The following is an 11,963-nucleotide window of genomic DNA, read 5'->3' on the forward strand; positions in this document are numbered from 1 at the left end:
TCTTTTTTTTCATTAATTAGTTGCCACATTATATTTTTTGCTTAGATCCCATCTACTTCATCCATTCCTAAATATAAATCTGTCTAAAGATTCCACTAAAAGACTACATACGGATGCATATAGACATGTTTTAGAGTGTAGATTCATTCATTTTGCTTCGTATATGGTCCATTAATGAAATCTTTAAAAAGACTTATATTTAGAAACGGAGGGAATATGATACTACTTATGTTATTCTCATTGTAGGTAGTCTTAGGTGTGGCCGTAGCTGTACACATTTTAATAGCCACCAAAGACTAGTTATGACTTGAGCTGGCACCCCGCAAACTCCACTTGGCGCGCTATATAAACCCCTTTGCCAGTTGCCACTGCCATCACAACCCATAAGCAAACAAACAGCAACCAATTAAACAAGCCAGGCTAGCGATCGATCGATCTCATCGCCGTCGACTCGAGCTCCAGCTCCATCACCGGCCGGCGACGACGACATGGGCAACAGCCTGCGGTGCTGCCTGACCTGCATGCTCCCCTGCGGCTCCTTCGACGTGGTCCGCATCGTCCACCTCAGCGGCCGCGTCGACGAGTTCAGCTGCCCGATCACCGGCGGGGCCGTCCTCGCCGCGCACCCCAACCACACCATCGCCACGGCGTGGTCCTCCGCCGGCGTCGGGTGCCCCACCAAGAAGCTCGTCATCGTGTCGCCCGACGCCGAGCTCAAGCGCGGGCGCATCTACTTCCTCATCCCGTCCGCGACGGTGCCGGCGGCCGACAGGAGGAAGAAGAGCCGGCCGGGCTCCAAGAAGAGCAAGCGGCCGAGCAGCCGGGGCAAGAGCGGCGGCACCGCGGAGCAGGATAACTACCTGACGGAGCTGCTGTCCGAGAAGACCGCGTCGGGCGCCCACCGGAGGCGGCGGAGCGGCTGCAGGGTCGGCGTGTGGCGGCCGGAGCTCGAGAGCATAGTGGAGGAGGCCTCGGAGTAGAGGGGGCTCGAAGAGCTCTCTCATGTTTCTTTAACCCCTCCCCCCTACCATTCTTGCTTCCTCTCCGTCTTCCGATGTGAATACCACGATCGACGAGAACGTATTTCCAGTTCTCACTTTTCGATGCCCTGACACATGTATAGCGATGTACAGAGGGTTTAGTGGTTTTTTAGATCGGAGATGAGAGGAAAATATTTGTAAGGCCCCCAAGATGTACAGAGATATTTAGCTGAGCTGGTTGGAATTTTTCCCAAAAACATCGCATGGTGTGTAATTTCCCGGGCAGAAAGATTTGGTTGAGTGGATGGAAGTGTTCTACAGTACGAAAATCTTTCATAGTTGGAGAATGCCACGAGCACTACTTGTAAAGGTTACAAGAACACAACCGAAGTGGCAGGGCAAGGTAAGATGCCCGTTTAGATTGGAAATAGTGCCTATTGTCGTCAAATTGACTCATGATTCCCACAACAACGAGAAACTATTTGAACGGAATGATAAGTACCGGCATGAATCAGGTACTGCACGAATGGGAAGGGAATGTGGAAAAAAATTTACACAAACCCAATTAATTGTCTGAAATGCTTGGAAAATCCCAAGAAAAAACAAGGATAGAGAAATACTACCTATCTGCCATGCCACGAAACTAAATTTTGAACCACAACTTGAGAAACGCAAAAGGATAAATCTTGTTGTGTTCCTTGTGGATAGTGGCTAATCCAAATTGGTCTACAAAATACCCCCTCCATTTCAAAATTATTGTCTTGGATTTGTCTAAATATGAATATATCTAGTCACGTTTTAGTATGTAGATGCATCCATATCTAGAAAAATCTAAGACAAGAATTTTAGAACGGATGGAGTACAATACAAGGTGGGTAAAGTGGGCCTAGTGTAACAAAACGGAAAAAAGTCCAATTGAGAATACAAGGTGGGTAAAGTGGGCCTAGTGTAACATATAAAATTTATTTATATGTTATAAAAGTGCACAATAATAGAGTGGGGGTGTGCTTCTGGAGAACCCCCTCCACAAAACGTAGAAAAAGAAACGTTTACCCACCTTGTATTGTACTCCCTCCGTTTCAAAACAGATATCTTGTAACAAAACGGAAAAAAGTCCAATTGAGAATACCAACTAATCTAATTTGGATTGCAAAGTGGGCCTAGTGTGAATTATTGCCATTGTGATTTACGTTGTTCTTGGGATGCCCTTAGAATTCCAGATTCCAATTTGTGTGGTATAATAAATACATGTTTTTGTGACAACTGGTGTGAGATGCACCTCAAGACATGGTACAATAGATGCATTATGGGCTTAGTTCAGTAATGCATGGACATCAATACACATCTCACGTTCCTTTAGAGCATCTCTAGTGGATCCTCTATATGAACGTGTATAGTAAATATATACCATGCCAGCAGTTTTTTACCTCCCAGCGGCTCGTGTAAAACGGCGTGTAAACATCCATGCCCAGGCCATGAAGGTAGGAGGCGTGAAACTAAACACGAGCCAGCCACGCTTGTGAGCTCGCGTCGTCCCGCGCCCGCGTCCCACAGCTCCCTCCTCTTCCTGCGCGCCCCCATATATCTTGTTGTGTTCCTTGTGGATAGTGGCTAATCCAAATTGGTCTACAAAATACCCCCTCCATCTCAAAATTATTGTCTTGGATTTGTCTACATATGAATGTATTTAGTCACGTTTTAGTATCTAGATACATTCATATCTAAAAAATCTAAGATAAGAATTTCGGGACGGAGGGAGTATTTCCTATATTGAAAACAGATCTCTTGTAACAAAAAGGAAAAAAGTCCAATCGAGAATACCAACTAATCTAATTTGGGTTGTAAAGTGGGCCTAGTATCAATTATTGCCATTGTGATTTACGTTGTTCTTGGAATGCCCTTAGAATTATAGATTCCAATTTGTGTGGTATAATAAATGGGATGGACTATGCGGTGGCGCCGCACCTTGGCACGGCGGCTGCTGTACACATGCATTGCAATTCCATGATCCATTAGTATTACTAAGTTAAGTATTGTCATCACTTAAAAAGTAAACTAAGTATATTGCCATAATGCGGCTACTCCCCCCTCTCTTTCCTATGCATGCAGGGGATGAAGTCAACAAGATTCTCATTAATGTTTGAAATTAAAAAATAAATATATGTAAAGCCGTTAATTCAATCGATGATCCGCTTTCACCATTGACTTTCTCGTGACGAATTCTTCGAAACTAGATCCCATTTCGACAAGTTTCGTCAACTATTTTTTTCATTCACATTTGCCACATTTTTTAACCCACTTGCCGTATTATTAACCACTGACTTGCTTGAGAAAAATAACTTGATTGACACTTTTTAATGTTGTTTCGTACAAAGCCTTGTAGCAGTTTTTATTATACATGATATAATTTTTTTTCATGGGTTGTGTTTGCCAATTTAAATATGCCAACTTATCATGTTTAGATACAACTTTGCCAGAAAACTATTTTGTGTGCTTGTTAGTTTAACTATGTCGAGTTGTCATATTTACAAACGATGATCAAAAAAGATTTTTTGTGGTTATCCGTTTTAAATATGTTGAGTTATCATATTTTTGTCCGTAATCGCCTAAAATAAGTTGTTTGTGTTTGTCATTTTCATTATGTCGAGATGTCATATTTATACGTAATTTAAAAAAATTAGCGATTAAGTTATTTTTTATTAGACAAGTAAGTACTTATTAATATGACAAGTAAGTGCAACAAATGTGGTAAGTACGAGCAAAAAAAAGTTGTCAAAACATGTCAAGATGGAATCTAGTTTTGAAGATTTCGTCGAAACAAAGTCAATGGCGAAAACGAATCATCGATCGAATTAACGGTTTAAGAGATAAACGTTTTTGAATTTCGATAATTTAGAATAAATCTGATGACATCATGTATGCATGCATGCATGACCCGCCGCACGGGATGTTGAGAATGGGGCGCTTCTGGATAAAATTTTCCATAATAAATACATCTTTTTGTGCATTGTTATGTTCCTGAAACAATTCTGGAGAGGACAATTGGTGTGAGATGCACCTCAGGACATGGTACAATAGATGCATTATGGGTTTAGTTCAGTAATGCATGGACACCAATACACATCTCACGTTCCCTCAGGGGGTATCCCGAGCGAACGGTCATTCCCTCAGGCAGGGGGGAACGAACGAAAAAAATTGTACGCTAAAAAAACACTCCCAACAAACGCTTTAGAAAATAGAATTGTCATGTGAAAACAGATAAAAAATATATTGTGTTATTGTAAATGATTCTTTTTCTAAAGTAAAAATTGTCATGTTGAAAATTTCCATGCTCAGATATTATCATGTTGGATGGAGGGTATTGCCATGTTACATCAACATAAAAGGCTGAAGAATGGCATGCTCTAAAAACTGAAATTCCATCTCAAGAATATTCTCTTAGATTGCCATCCTGAGCGGACCATTAGTGACTTCAGCTCTTAATTCGCTCAAAGGGGTATGCGGGAGCGAATGCTTTGGGATTCATGCGTGTGATCCGACGTGCCTGAGGGCGTTCGCTCAGATTGCTTAAAAACCCGACGTCGGATTTTTAACATTCTCGTAATGCATAGTTGTGGTGCCATATGGTGTGTCTGGTGGATACGGGAGAGACGCATCCCGAAAAATTTGGCTTGGTCTCCCTATCTCGCCTCTCGTAGGAGATAAGGGCGGCAACCCTTGCCATTCATCTACTTCAGCTCTTGAATTGTTTTCATGCCATGTTGTCATCACAGACGTCATGCGGCAGTAAATGGCGGCGATAGACATCCCAACCGAGGATGGTGGACTAGGGAAGCTCCGGTAGATGCTTGTGGGGAACACATATATAGGAGGATGAGCGAGGTGTGGGTTGCCTCACCCCCCCCCCCCCCCACACCCACACACACATTATGCCAGTTTCTTGGTCATACCACCGAGCGCCGACCTTCATAGGTCATATTTTTCTTCATCGTCTGTGGGAGAAAAGTGAGGTCAACTCAGCGGCAAAGGTTACCGGAGCGGAGAAGGAGGCCTCGTAAAGGTGGCTCAATTATAAGACGTGTCGGTCGCTAGTGCGATCTCCATGATGTTGTGTTCATCTCGTTCCCGTGGCTGGCCTAATCGTCTCGGCAGTGAGCACCGGTCATCATAGCGCCACTAGTTTTTTAACCTTGGTTTCCATCATATTTTCGTGGACATGGATTTTAGACAGTTGTAATATTCACATCAAGACTATGCACGTGAGCGCTATCATCGTATTTGTATGTTGCAGATGGGGCTAGAGCTTCTGGACAAAGGTATTGCAGCAAAAAAATCCCAACATTTGATCGAGCATTGGCATGGACATGCTATCTTAGAGATACCTTGGCTTGGTAGACGAAGTTTTGAATTTCAACAACCCTTGAAGGCGCTCCGACGTGTCCCGTGGATCTCGTAGGCGAGGTATGGTTGTATCAACACCGAGTGGTCCATGGTAAGGTACATAAGAAAGCGCACGGGCGTTGATTTTTGATGTTGTCAAGTCTAGGATATACGATGGTGTTTGCTTGGCAGGTGGAAGTGGAAACACAAGGTAAGTTCAGTCAAAATTCAATTTTCAGAGTGTCTATTTTGTTTATTTTTCCATGCCTTATAGAAATGTTAGTTCATGCCAAATTTTTGCATGCATTTAGAACTTTTGTCAAAGTTGGTCTAAAAAAAATTCAGATTTTACTGTTCACCCGAGTTCAAATGAGCTCAGGAGCAGAAAGACACTTTCGCAGTTTGGTGGTTCTCTTTGAGTATCAGGCTTCGAGTTTTGAGTGAAAACATGTCGGTCCTTTGTAAAAGGAACTAACTGGAATTTGCCTAGACTTGCTTCTTAGGGTGAAAATTCATGATCTGACCATCATGGTTGGATTGGACGGCAGTGGTGGTGTGTACAATTCCCTTCTTGCATGTCATTTTGGAGAATATTTGGTGTGCATATTTCCCTTCTTGTATATGTCATTTTTGGTTTTGTGCATCCTTAATGTTTTGAGTAGGTTTTGGTACTAACATTATTGCAAGAGTCCCGGATGTACTTGGCACCAGCCAGATATTAATATATTGTCCATTATATAAAACTTCAATGCCATGTAATTGTTTCATCTTTTCCATGTCATGCCCAATGAGTGCATATGGACTCAATGAACACCAACAATCTACGATGAACAACGCTTGAAATGATCGATTAGCTATGTTAAAACAAAGAATCAACAAAAATACATATCAACTATGCATCATGCCTGTTTGGAACTATTCCACTTTGAATCAGTTTTACTTAGGAGTTCCGGCTTCACCAAAGAACAGTTTATCATGCTTGGTTTCCAACTAGCTCCAGCTTAATAATGAAAAGAAAGACTTTTTTGATTGGGTGGCGTGGAAAATTGAAATAAATAATGAGGGTATCTATTTACAGTGATAGTGATGGGTAATTTTCCTCCAACTCTACAAGGACTATTTGAGTTAGAGTTTCTGCATCTATCCTCAAGAGCTTCAAAATAAATAAATAACAGAAAGTTGTATGAAAGCTACCCCATCCAGATTGCGTTTCTTTAGAGCCGAGCTGAAATTTGAAGGAAGCCTTCATAGGCCGTAAGCCCATTTTGAGCGATATATTTCAGTTGTACAAAACTCGGAACTGATTAAAGCAAAAAAAGTTCCTTCGCATGTGCGCGGTACGGAATCCATGTGAAATTGCGAATGAGCAGCTGTACCTTGAGAGAGCTATCAAGTCAACTCAATCTGAGGGCACTACGGCTATTAGCATTATGTTAGCCAAGTCAAGATCCTCTCACCATTAGATCAATATAGCTGGCATTCCTTAGATTAGGCCTTAGATTAGGCATGTTAACTAGGCTAAGCACGAGACTAACATGTGTCGCCTTTCAGCCAACTTATTCTGTCAAATAAAATGCTCACAGGCCCAGCCGATTAACCAACGATCGACCGAAGCAAATGACCAGAACACGGCTCATAGTGCGGTGCCGTGGGCACATACGAATTTTGGCTAAAAGATATCCTACCAACATTTTGGCCATGCCTAAAAGCTTGGTCTATGCGAGGATCCATGCATCCCCCAATGGAACTCACAATCTATTGGCCCTCTGCCGTAGAAACATCTTATTTTTCTCAAGGAAAACAGCACACGGAGCTTTCTTCTCAGTACCATTTCACCAGCCGGTTAATTACTTGTGTGTTTTCTAGTTTGCGTCGATCGGTGGCCGTTGTTTGTGGTGATCGGTGACGGACTGGTACGCCATCGCCAGCGCCAGAGCCTGTGTTCAGAGCAAGCAAACATAAGTCAACATCCCGACGTTCCTTATGTCAACAAGTTTCTTGGTATGAACTCTAGTGGTGTCATTTTACTCAAGATAAGTAAGTTGTCCTGGGATAAGAAAGCTTACGACGTGGTCACGGTCAGGCGGAGCATATATGCCTGTCGTCACTGTGGTTCGCCTCCTCGTGTTGCCTTTTGGTGGGTTTTCGATGCTCTTGAAGCCCGTAGGCACCACGACGATGGGCAACCCCACAAGGTTTCCCAGGCAAACGAGCTCCCAGTCGGTCGCATTGCCGATGAACGCATCAACCGTGAAGCTCTCCCGGACCTCCCTGATCAGCCTACCTCGCGCTCTCTGTGCCTGTTCGTCAGAACTCCATAATAAAGATAAGCTCGCTCGGATACAGTGAAAAAGTATTGTCAATGTTTGGTTTTCTTGGTACATCACCTGTACATAGTCGACTGCTGGGACCAATCGTGCACGACGAAGCTCCACCGGCCACTGGTCTTGAGCTTCATAGTCGTCGTCGTGTCCTTCGCGTTGCCAGCTGTCAAAATGTGCAAGCATGTCGACGTCCATCGTAATGTTTAGAATGGACTGAACCGATTTGACGGTGTAGTTCAACTTGAAAGGCACAAGCTTAGCACCCTTGGTGGAAAGAACGTTGACAACCTGGTATTATGAAGTCAAGAAAAAAGTTTGTTTCGAGGATCAGATCAGGAACGAGCAACTTCATTACATGAATCAAACTGCTGAACACACTTAGGATCCCAGTTACCTCCATCTCAGCGCTGTCAAGATATCCAACAGTGAGTTTTGTGATGTCCAGATGAAATGGGTCCTCTAAAGCAATTTCACGAGACGAGGGATCATCAGCATCCGCTCCGCGGATTGCATCTAATACAATAGCACAGTCTGCTGCACTTCTGCAGAAAGGACCAAGTTTGTCCTGCCATTTTTACGATAATAAACTCATCATTTACAAGACTGAATCCAATCTGCAAGGCGAAAATGAATAATTTGCATGAACATACCAGACTCTCTGAAAGGCTCATGACGCCGGTCCGTGCAACTGTTCCAAATGATGGGCGCAAAGCAGTTACTCCACATCTAGCAGCAGGATATGTTATGGATCCTGCCGTTTCTGAACCAATTGCGAAGGGAACCATTCCTAGGAGAGTGAAAAGAAGTTTCATTTAGTATAAATATTATTCGTCTGGTTACAGGTGCAAATATGTTTACAAGTAAACCTGCACTGGTGCTAGCTGTTGGCCCTGCCGATGAACCAGTAGAAAATTCCTCAATGTTCCACGGGTTTCGTGTTCTTCCCCCAAACCATATATCATCATAGGCGAGTGAACCTGTCACAAGCTTCGCTACAAGGACCGCCCCAGCAGACTTCAGTCTGTGCAAGGATGATACACATGGAACTCAGAACACTGCTTGAACACAGAAAGTGACCATAGGAAGTGAATTTGGGTGCCTATTCATACTGTAGGGGTCTCCCTCGCAGTTTCATTCCAAAAGAAAAACATTGCTTAAACACTATGCTACAGGAGAAATGAACAAACCTTTTGTACACAAAAGCTTCCATATCAATAGCTTGATTCTTGAATGTTTTTGAGCCCCAAGTTGTATTATATTGTGGTACTGCAATTATATCTTTCAGGCCATATGGAATGCCATGCAGGGGACCTAATATGAGAAGTTTTCAGTACAACATTTATGTATGGCAAATTAGCATAGTACTGACACTGGATGGCCTTGCTTGCAACTAATTTCACATAATCGAGAGACTTCCACCTTCAGAGTTTTAAAACACCTGTAAAAGGTTGGGCTAGTGCAAGATACTACTGATCATCATTTTGTTCCACACCCCAATAAAGTGAGAACCAATCTTAACAGGAAGCTATGTATACCGAAAAATGTTATCAATCAAACAAAGGATTTAAGAAAAATAAAATAGCCATCTCATAATTCCAAGAAGATTTCCCACATACCAAGGTATTTTCCTTGCTCCAGCAAGTCATCTGCCTCTTTTGCTTGCTTGTATGCTAAATCTTCAGTGTATGTAATAACAGATTCAAGAACAGCACCATACCTAATGAAAATATCAAACAACCACTACATGGTTAAGAAATAATTCTCAGTCTAATGTCATACTCATATAAGTCCATGTGAAAAATGTGAGGAAGACAAAAAAATAGCCAAACCTTTTTAATCTCCTTAAAAATACATCAGTAAGTTCACGTGATGTTATTTTCTTTGTCCTAATAAGCTCACCAAACTCAATTATCTGACATGGAGATTACTGAATCAAAAGAAATTCATTTGAAGTCCATAACAAATGTATGATAAAATGGTTAATAATACTGACCGACATAAAGGCAATATCTTCATCGTTGCTAGGACGGTGTATCATAGAGGCTTGAGGATAGTCGAACGTTTCACTCTCCTTGACTTTGCTTTCACTACCCCATGACGATTTGAAGACTAGAACAGAAGGGTCATGCAATCCACCATTCTTCAAAGCCACCAACCTTCGGTTTTCTCTAAATGCAGGTACATTAAATTCTTTTGCACCGTCTTCCATCTCACGCAGCTGGCAGGATCAAAGGGTAGCGTAGGTGGATAAAACAACAATATTAGCATGGTAATTATTGAAAAAAATATTAACGCATTAGGACTTGAAAACTACAAGGCGTAATTACTTTTGAATCATTGAAAAAATCAGCATCAAAGAACTTCATGGACTCCTTCAAGGCAATCACACCGCTTACTGGTTCTTTTCTTGAAATATCTTTTGCAGAAATAACATCCTTGGTGTCCTGAAATAATAGATAAATTGATATGCCCAGTGATGAAAAAATGAGAGCAACAATGCCAGATTTAACAGCGGAGAAGTCCATGCCTTCCAAATCTTGTGGTATTTGGAAACAAGCGTGAATGAGTGACTCTTCCCACTCATTGGCAAGGGTAACCATGTGCATTTTGGTGGCCACGCGGCCCAAGTCTGTTTCCACAAAACAATAAACCATAAGAAAGCTTTCCTAACACTGAATTGTACAAGAATCATTTGTGGCCTTATGGTCAGACACAGACAATCAGAAAAAGGAAACATGGATCTGGAAAAAATGTGACTGTGTGGGAGCAAAGCCTAGTTAGTAGTGGCATGTGGCATGTACACCATTAAACCTGATCGCTTCTTATCCTCAAAAGAACACCTGCAGCCAGAAATCTGGGCACACCATTTCCAACTAAGCTAATGAAGAAATCCAACAGTAGGCCCAGCTATAGTTTTTTTTTTTTTTTTTTTTTTTTTTTTTTTTTTTGCGACAGCAGCTATAGTTATTGCCCATATTGTCACAGCCCGATAGAGCTGCCGATATTTATTTATTTTTACTGAAGTGCCTGCATAATACTCCTACAGTGGTAAGGCAGGAACCGGCTGTGGAATTTCAAAAACACTACTACAGTACAATAAAAGAGCGTTCTTATCTCACAACCTCATCTTTCATCGGCAATTTGGCACCCCCACCACATGAAAGAAAAGTTAGCAGCCGGCCTGAACAGCTTAACTGCAGTAGGGCACTCCAGGAAGCCGACAGTTCTTTGGTGCCAACTGCCAACTGCCAACTGCCAACCTAGACAGGCGAGGTCACGACATGTACAGTACTAGCATAGTACGAAGCCAAGCTGGTGCGCAGTACGCTAACCGCCGAGTAATCGCTGTCGTTCACCAAAGGCTCCTTGCTGGCCTATCAACGAACTCGCTCGCCGACTGATTCTTTTTTAATCGAATCTGCGACGGGACCATTTCGTCGGTCTCAATCACCACGCTGCGCCACTGCCGCTATGCTGCTGAATCGAATAGAATGGAAGTAATCGGCGTACCATGATGCCGGTGACGCTGGCGATGTCTCCTCCTCCGGTGCCTCCTGCTGTCCTGGGAGCGGCGGCGGCGGCGGTTTTCAGGACAGCGGAACAGAGGGCGGCGAGGAGGAAGAGGAGGTGGAGACACGGCGGCGGGCGGCGGTGCCCACGTGGAATCCGCATGGCCGACACCTGGCGGCGCGCGCTGGCTAGTGGGGGACCGAGGTCCGAGAGAGGGGGGAGTTAATGGAACAGGGGATCTCTCTCCGCTGGTTGAGAGAGGGGATCCGCTGAAATCAGTGGGTCTGCTCGCGCTTCCGGTCCGCCAACTGCTGATTGCTGCTGCTGCGCTTCGGCCGCGTCCTCCGCCTGCCAAGTGTCCTTGTGGGGACAACCAAGAAACCGTTCACACATTTTTCTCCCTCCTCCTTTTCTTCTTTATATACTATATGCATACATCGAATATTGCTTTTGGCTCCCGAACTCACTGGAGGCCTTTAAATTCAAACTTTAAATTCAGTGAAAATTTGTATTTTAATGTTTCCAAAAATTCTGAAAAAAAAATACATAGATAATTGAAGGTATAATACACAAGTGTGTAAATTTTTAGAACAAAGTACGTTGAAATGAGGGCTGTGCAAAAAAGACAAATCTAAGGCTATTTAACACATGTTACTATTCATCATTTCAGACCATGAATTTGTCTTTTTTGTACAGATCACGTTTTAAAGTTTTTTGACCTGAAATTTTACACACATGTCGGTTACATCCTTACATACATGCATATTTT

At 42.9% G+C, this 11,963-nt stretch overlaps 2 protein-coding genes across 3 annotated transcripts; one reads left to right on the plus strand and one right to left on the minus strand.

The window, feature by feature from the left end:
* Nucleotides 1-362: 362 nt before the first annotated feature.
* LOC123440585 lies at nt 363-1,237 on the plus strand. The gene has a single exon (XM_045117148.1). The coding sequence runs from the start codon at nt 489-491 to the stop codon at nt 978-980; it is 492 nt and encodes a 163-aa protein (XP_044973083.1). The 5' UTR covers nt 363-488; the 3' UTR covers nt 981-1,237.
* Nucleotides 1,238-6,819: 5,582 nt separating this feature from the next.
* Nucleotides 6,820-11,518, minus strand: LOC123444998 (putative amidase AmiD). 2 transcript variants are annotated; one of them, XM_045121909.1, is made up of 13 exons: nt 11,195-11,518; nt 10,212-10,313; nt 10,012-10,128; nt 9,678-9,902; nt 9,514-9,596; nt 9,301-9,401; nt 8,872-8,995; nt 8,551-8,705; nt 8,335-8,471; nt 8,079-8,249; nt 7,748-7,972; nt 7,427-7,660; nt 6,820-7,297 (listed from the first exon to the last, which is right to left on the minus strand). In XM_045121909.1, exons 1-13 carry the CDS (start codon nt 11,354-11,356, stop codon nt 7,223-7,225), a joined length of 1,911 nt encoding a protein of 636 aa, XP_044977844.1. In that variant the 5' UTR covers nt 11,357-11,518; the 3' UTR covers nt 6,820-7,222. The 2 variants fall into 2 exon arrangements, with proteins under 2 accessions (XP_044977844.1, XP_044977845.1); XM_045121910.1 differs by lacking the exon at nt 10,212-10,313 and having other exon boundaries at nt 11,195-11,517.
* Between the last annotated feature and the right edge of the window lie 445 nt (nt 11,519-11,963).

This window comes from Hordeum vulgare, chromosome 3H (genome assembly GCF_904849725.1).
Source record: "Hordeum vulgare subsp. vulgare chromosome 3H, MorexV3_pseudomolecules_assembly, whole genome shotgun sequence".
Classification (NCBI taxonomy): domain Eukaryota; kingdom Viridiplantae; phylum Streptophyta; class Magnoliopsida; order Poales; family Poaceae; genus Hordeum; species Hordeum vulgare.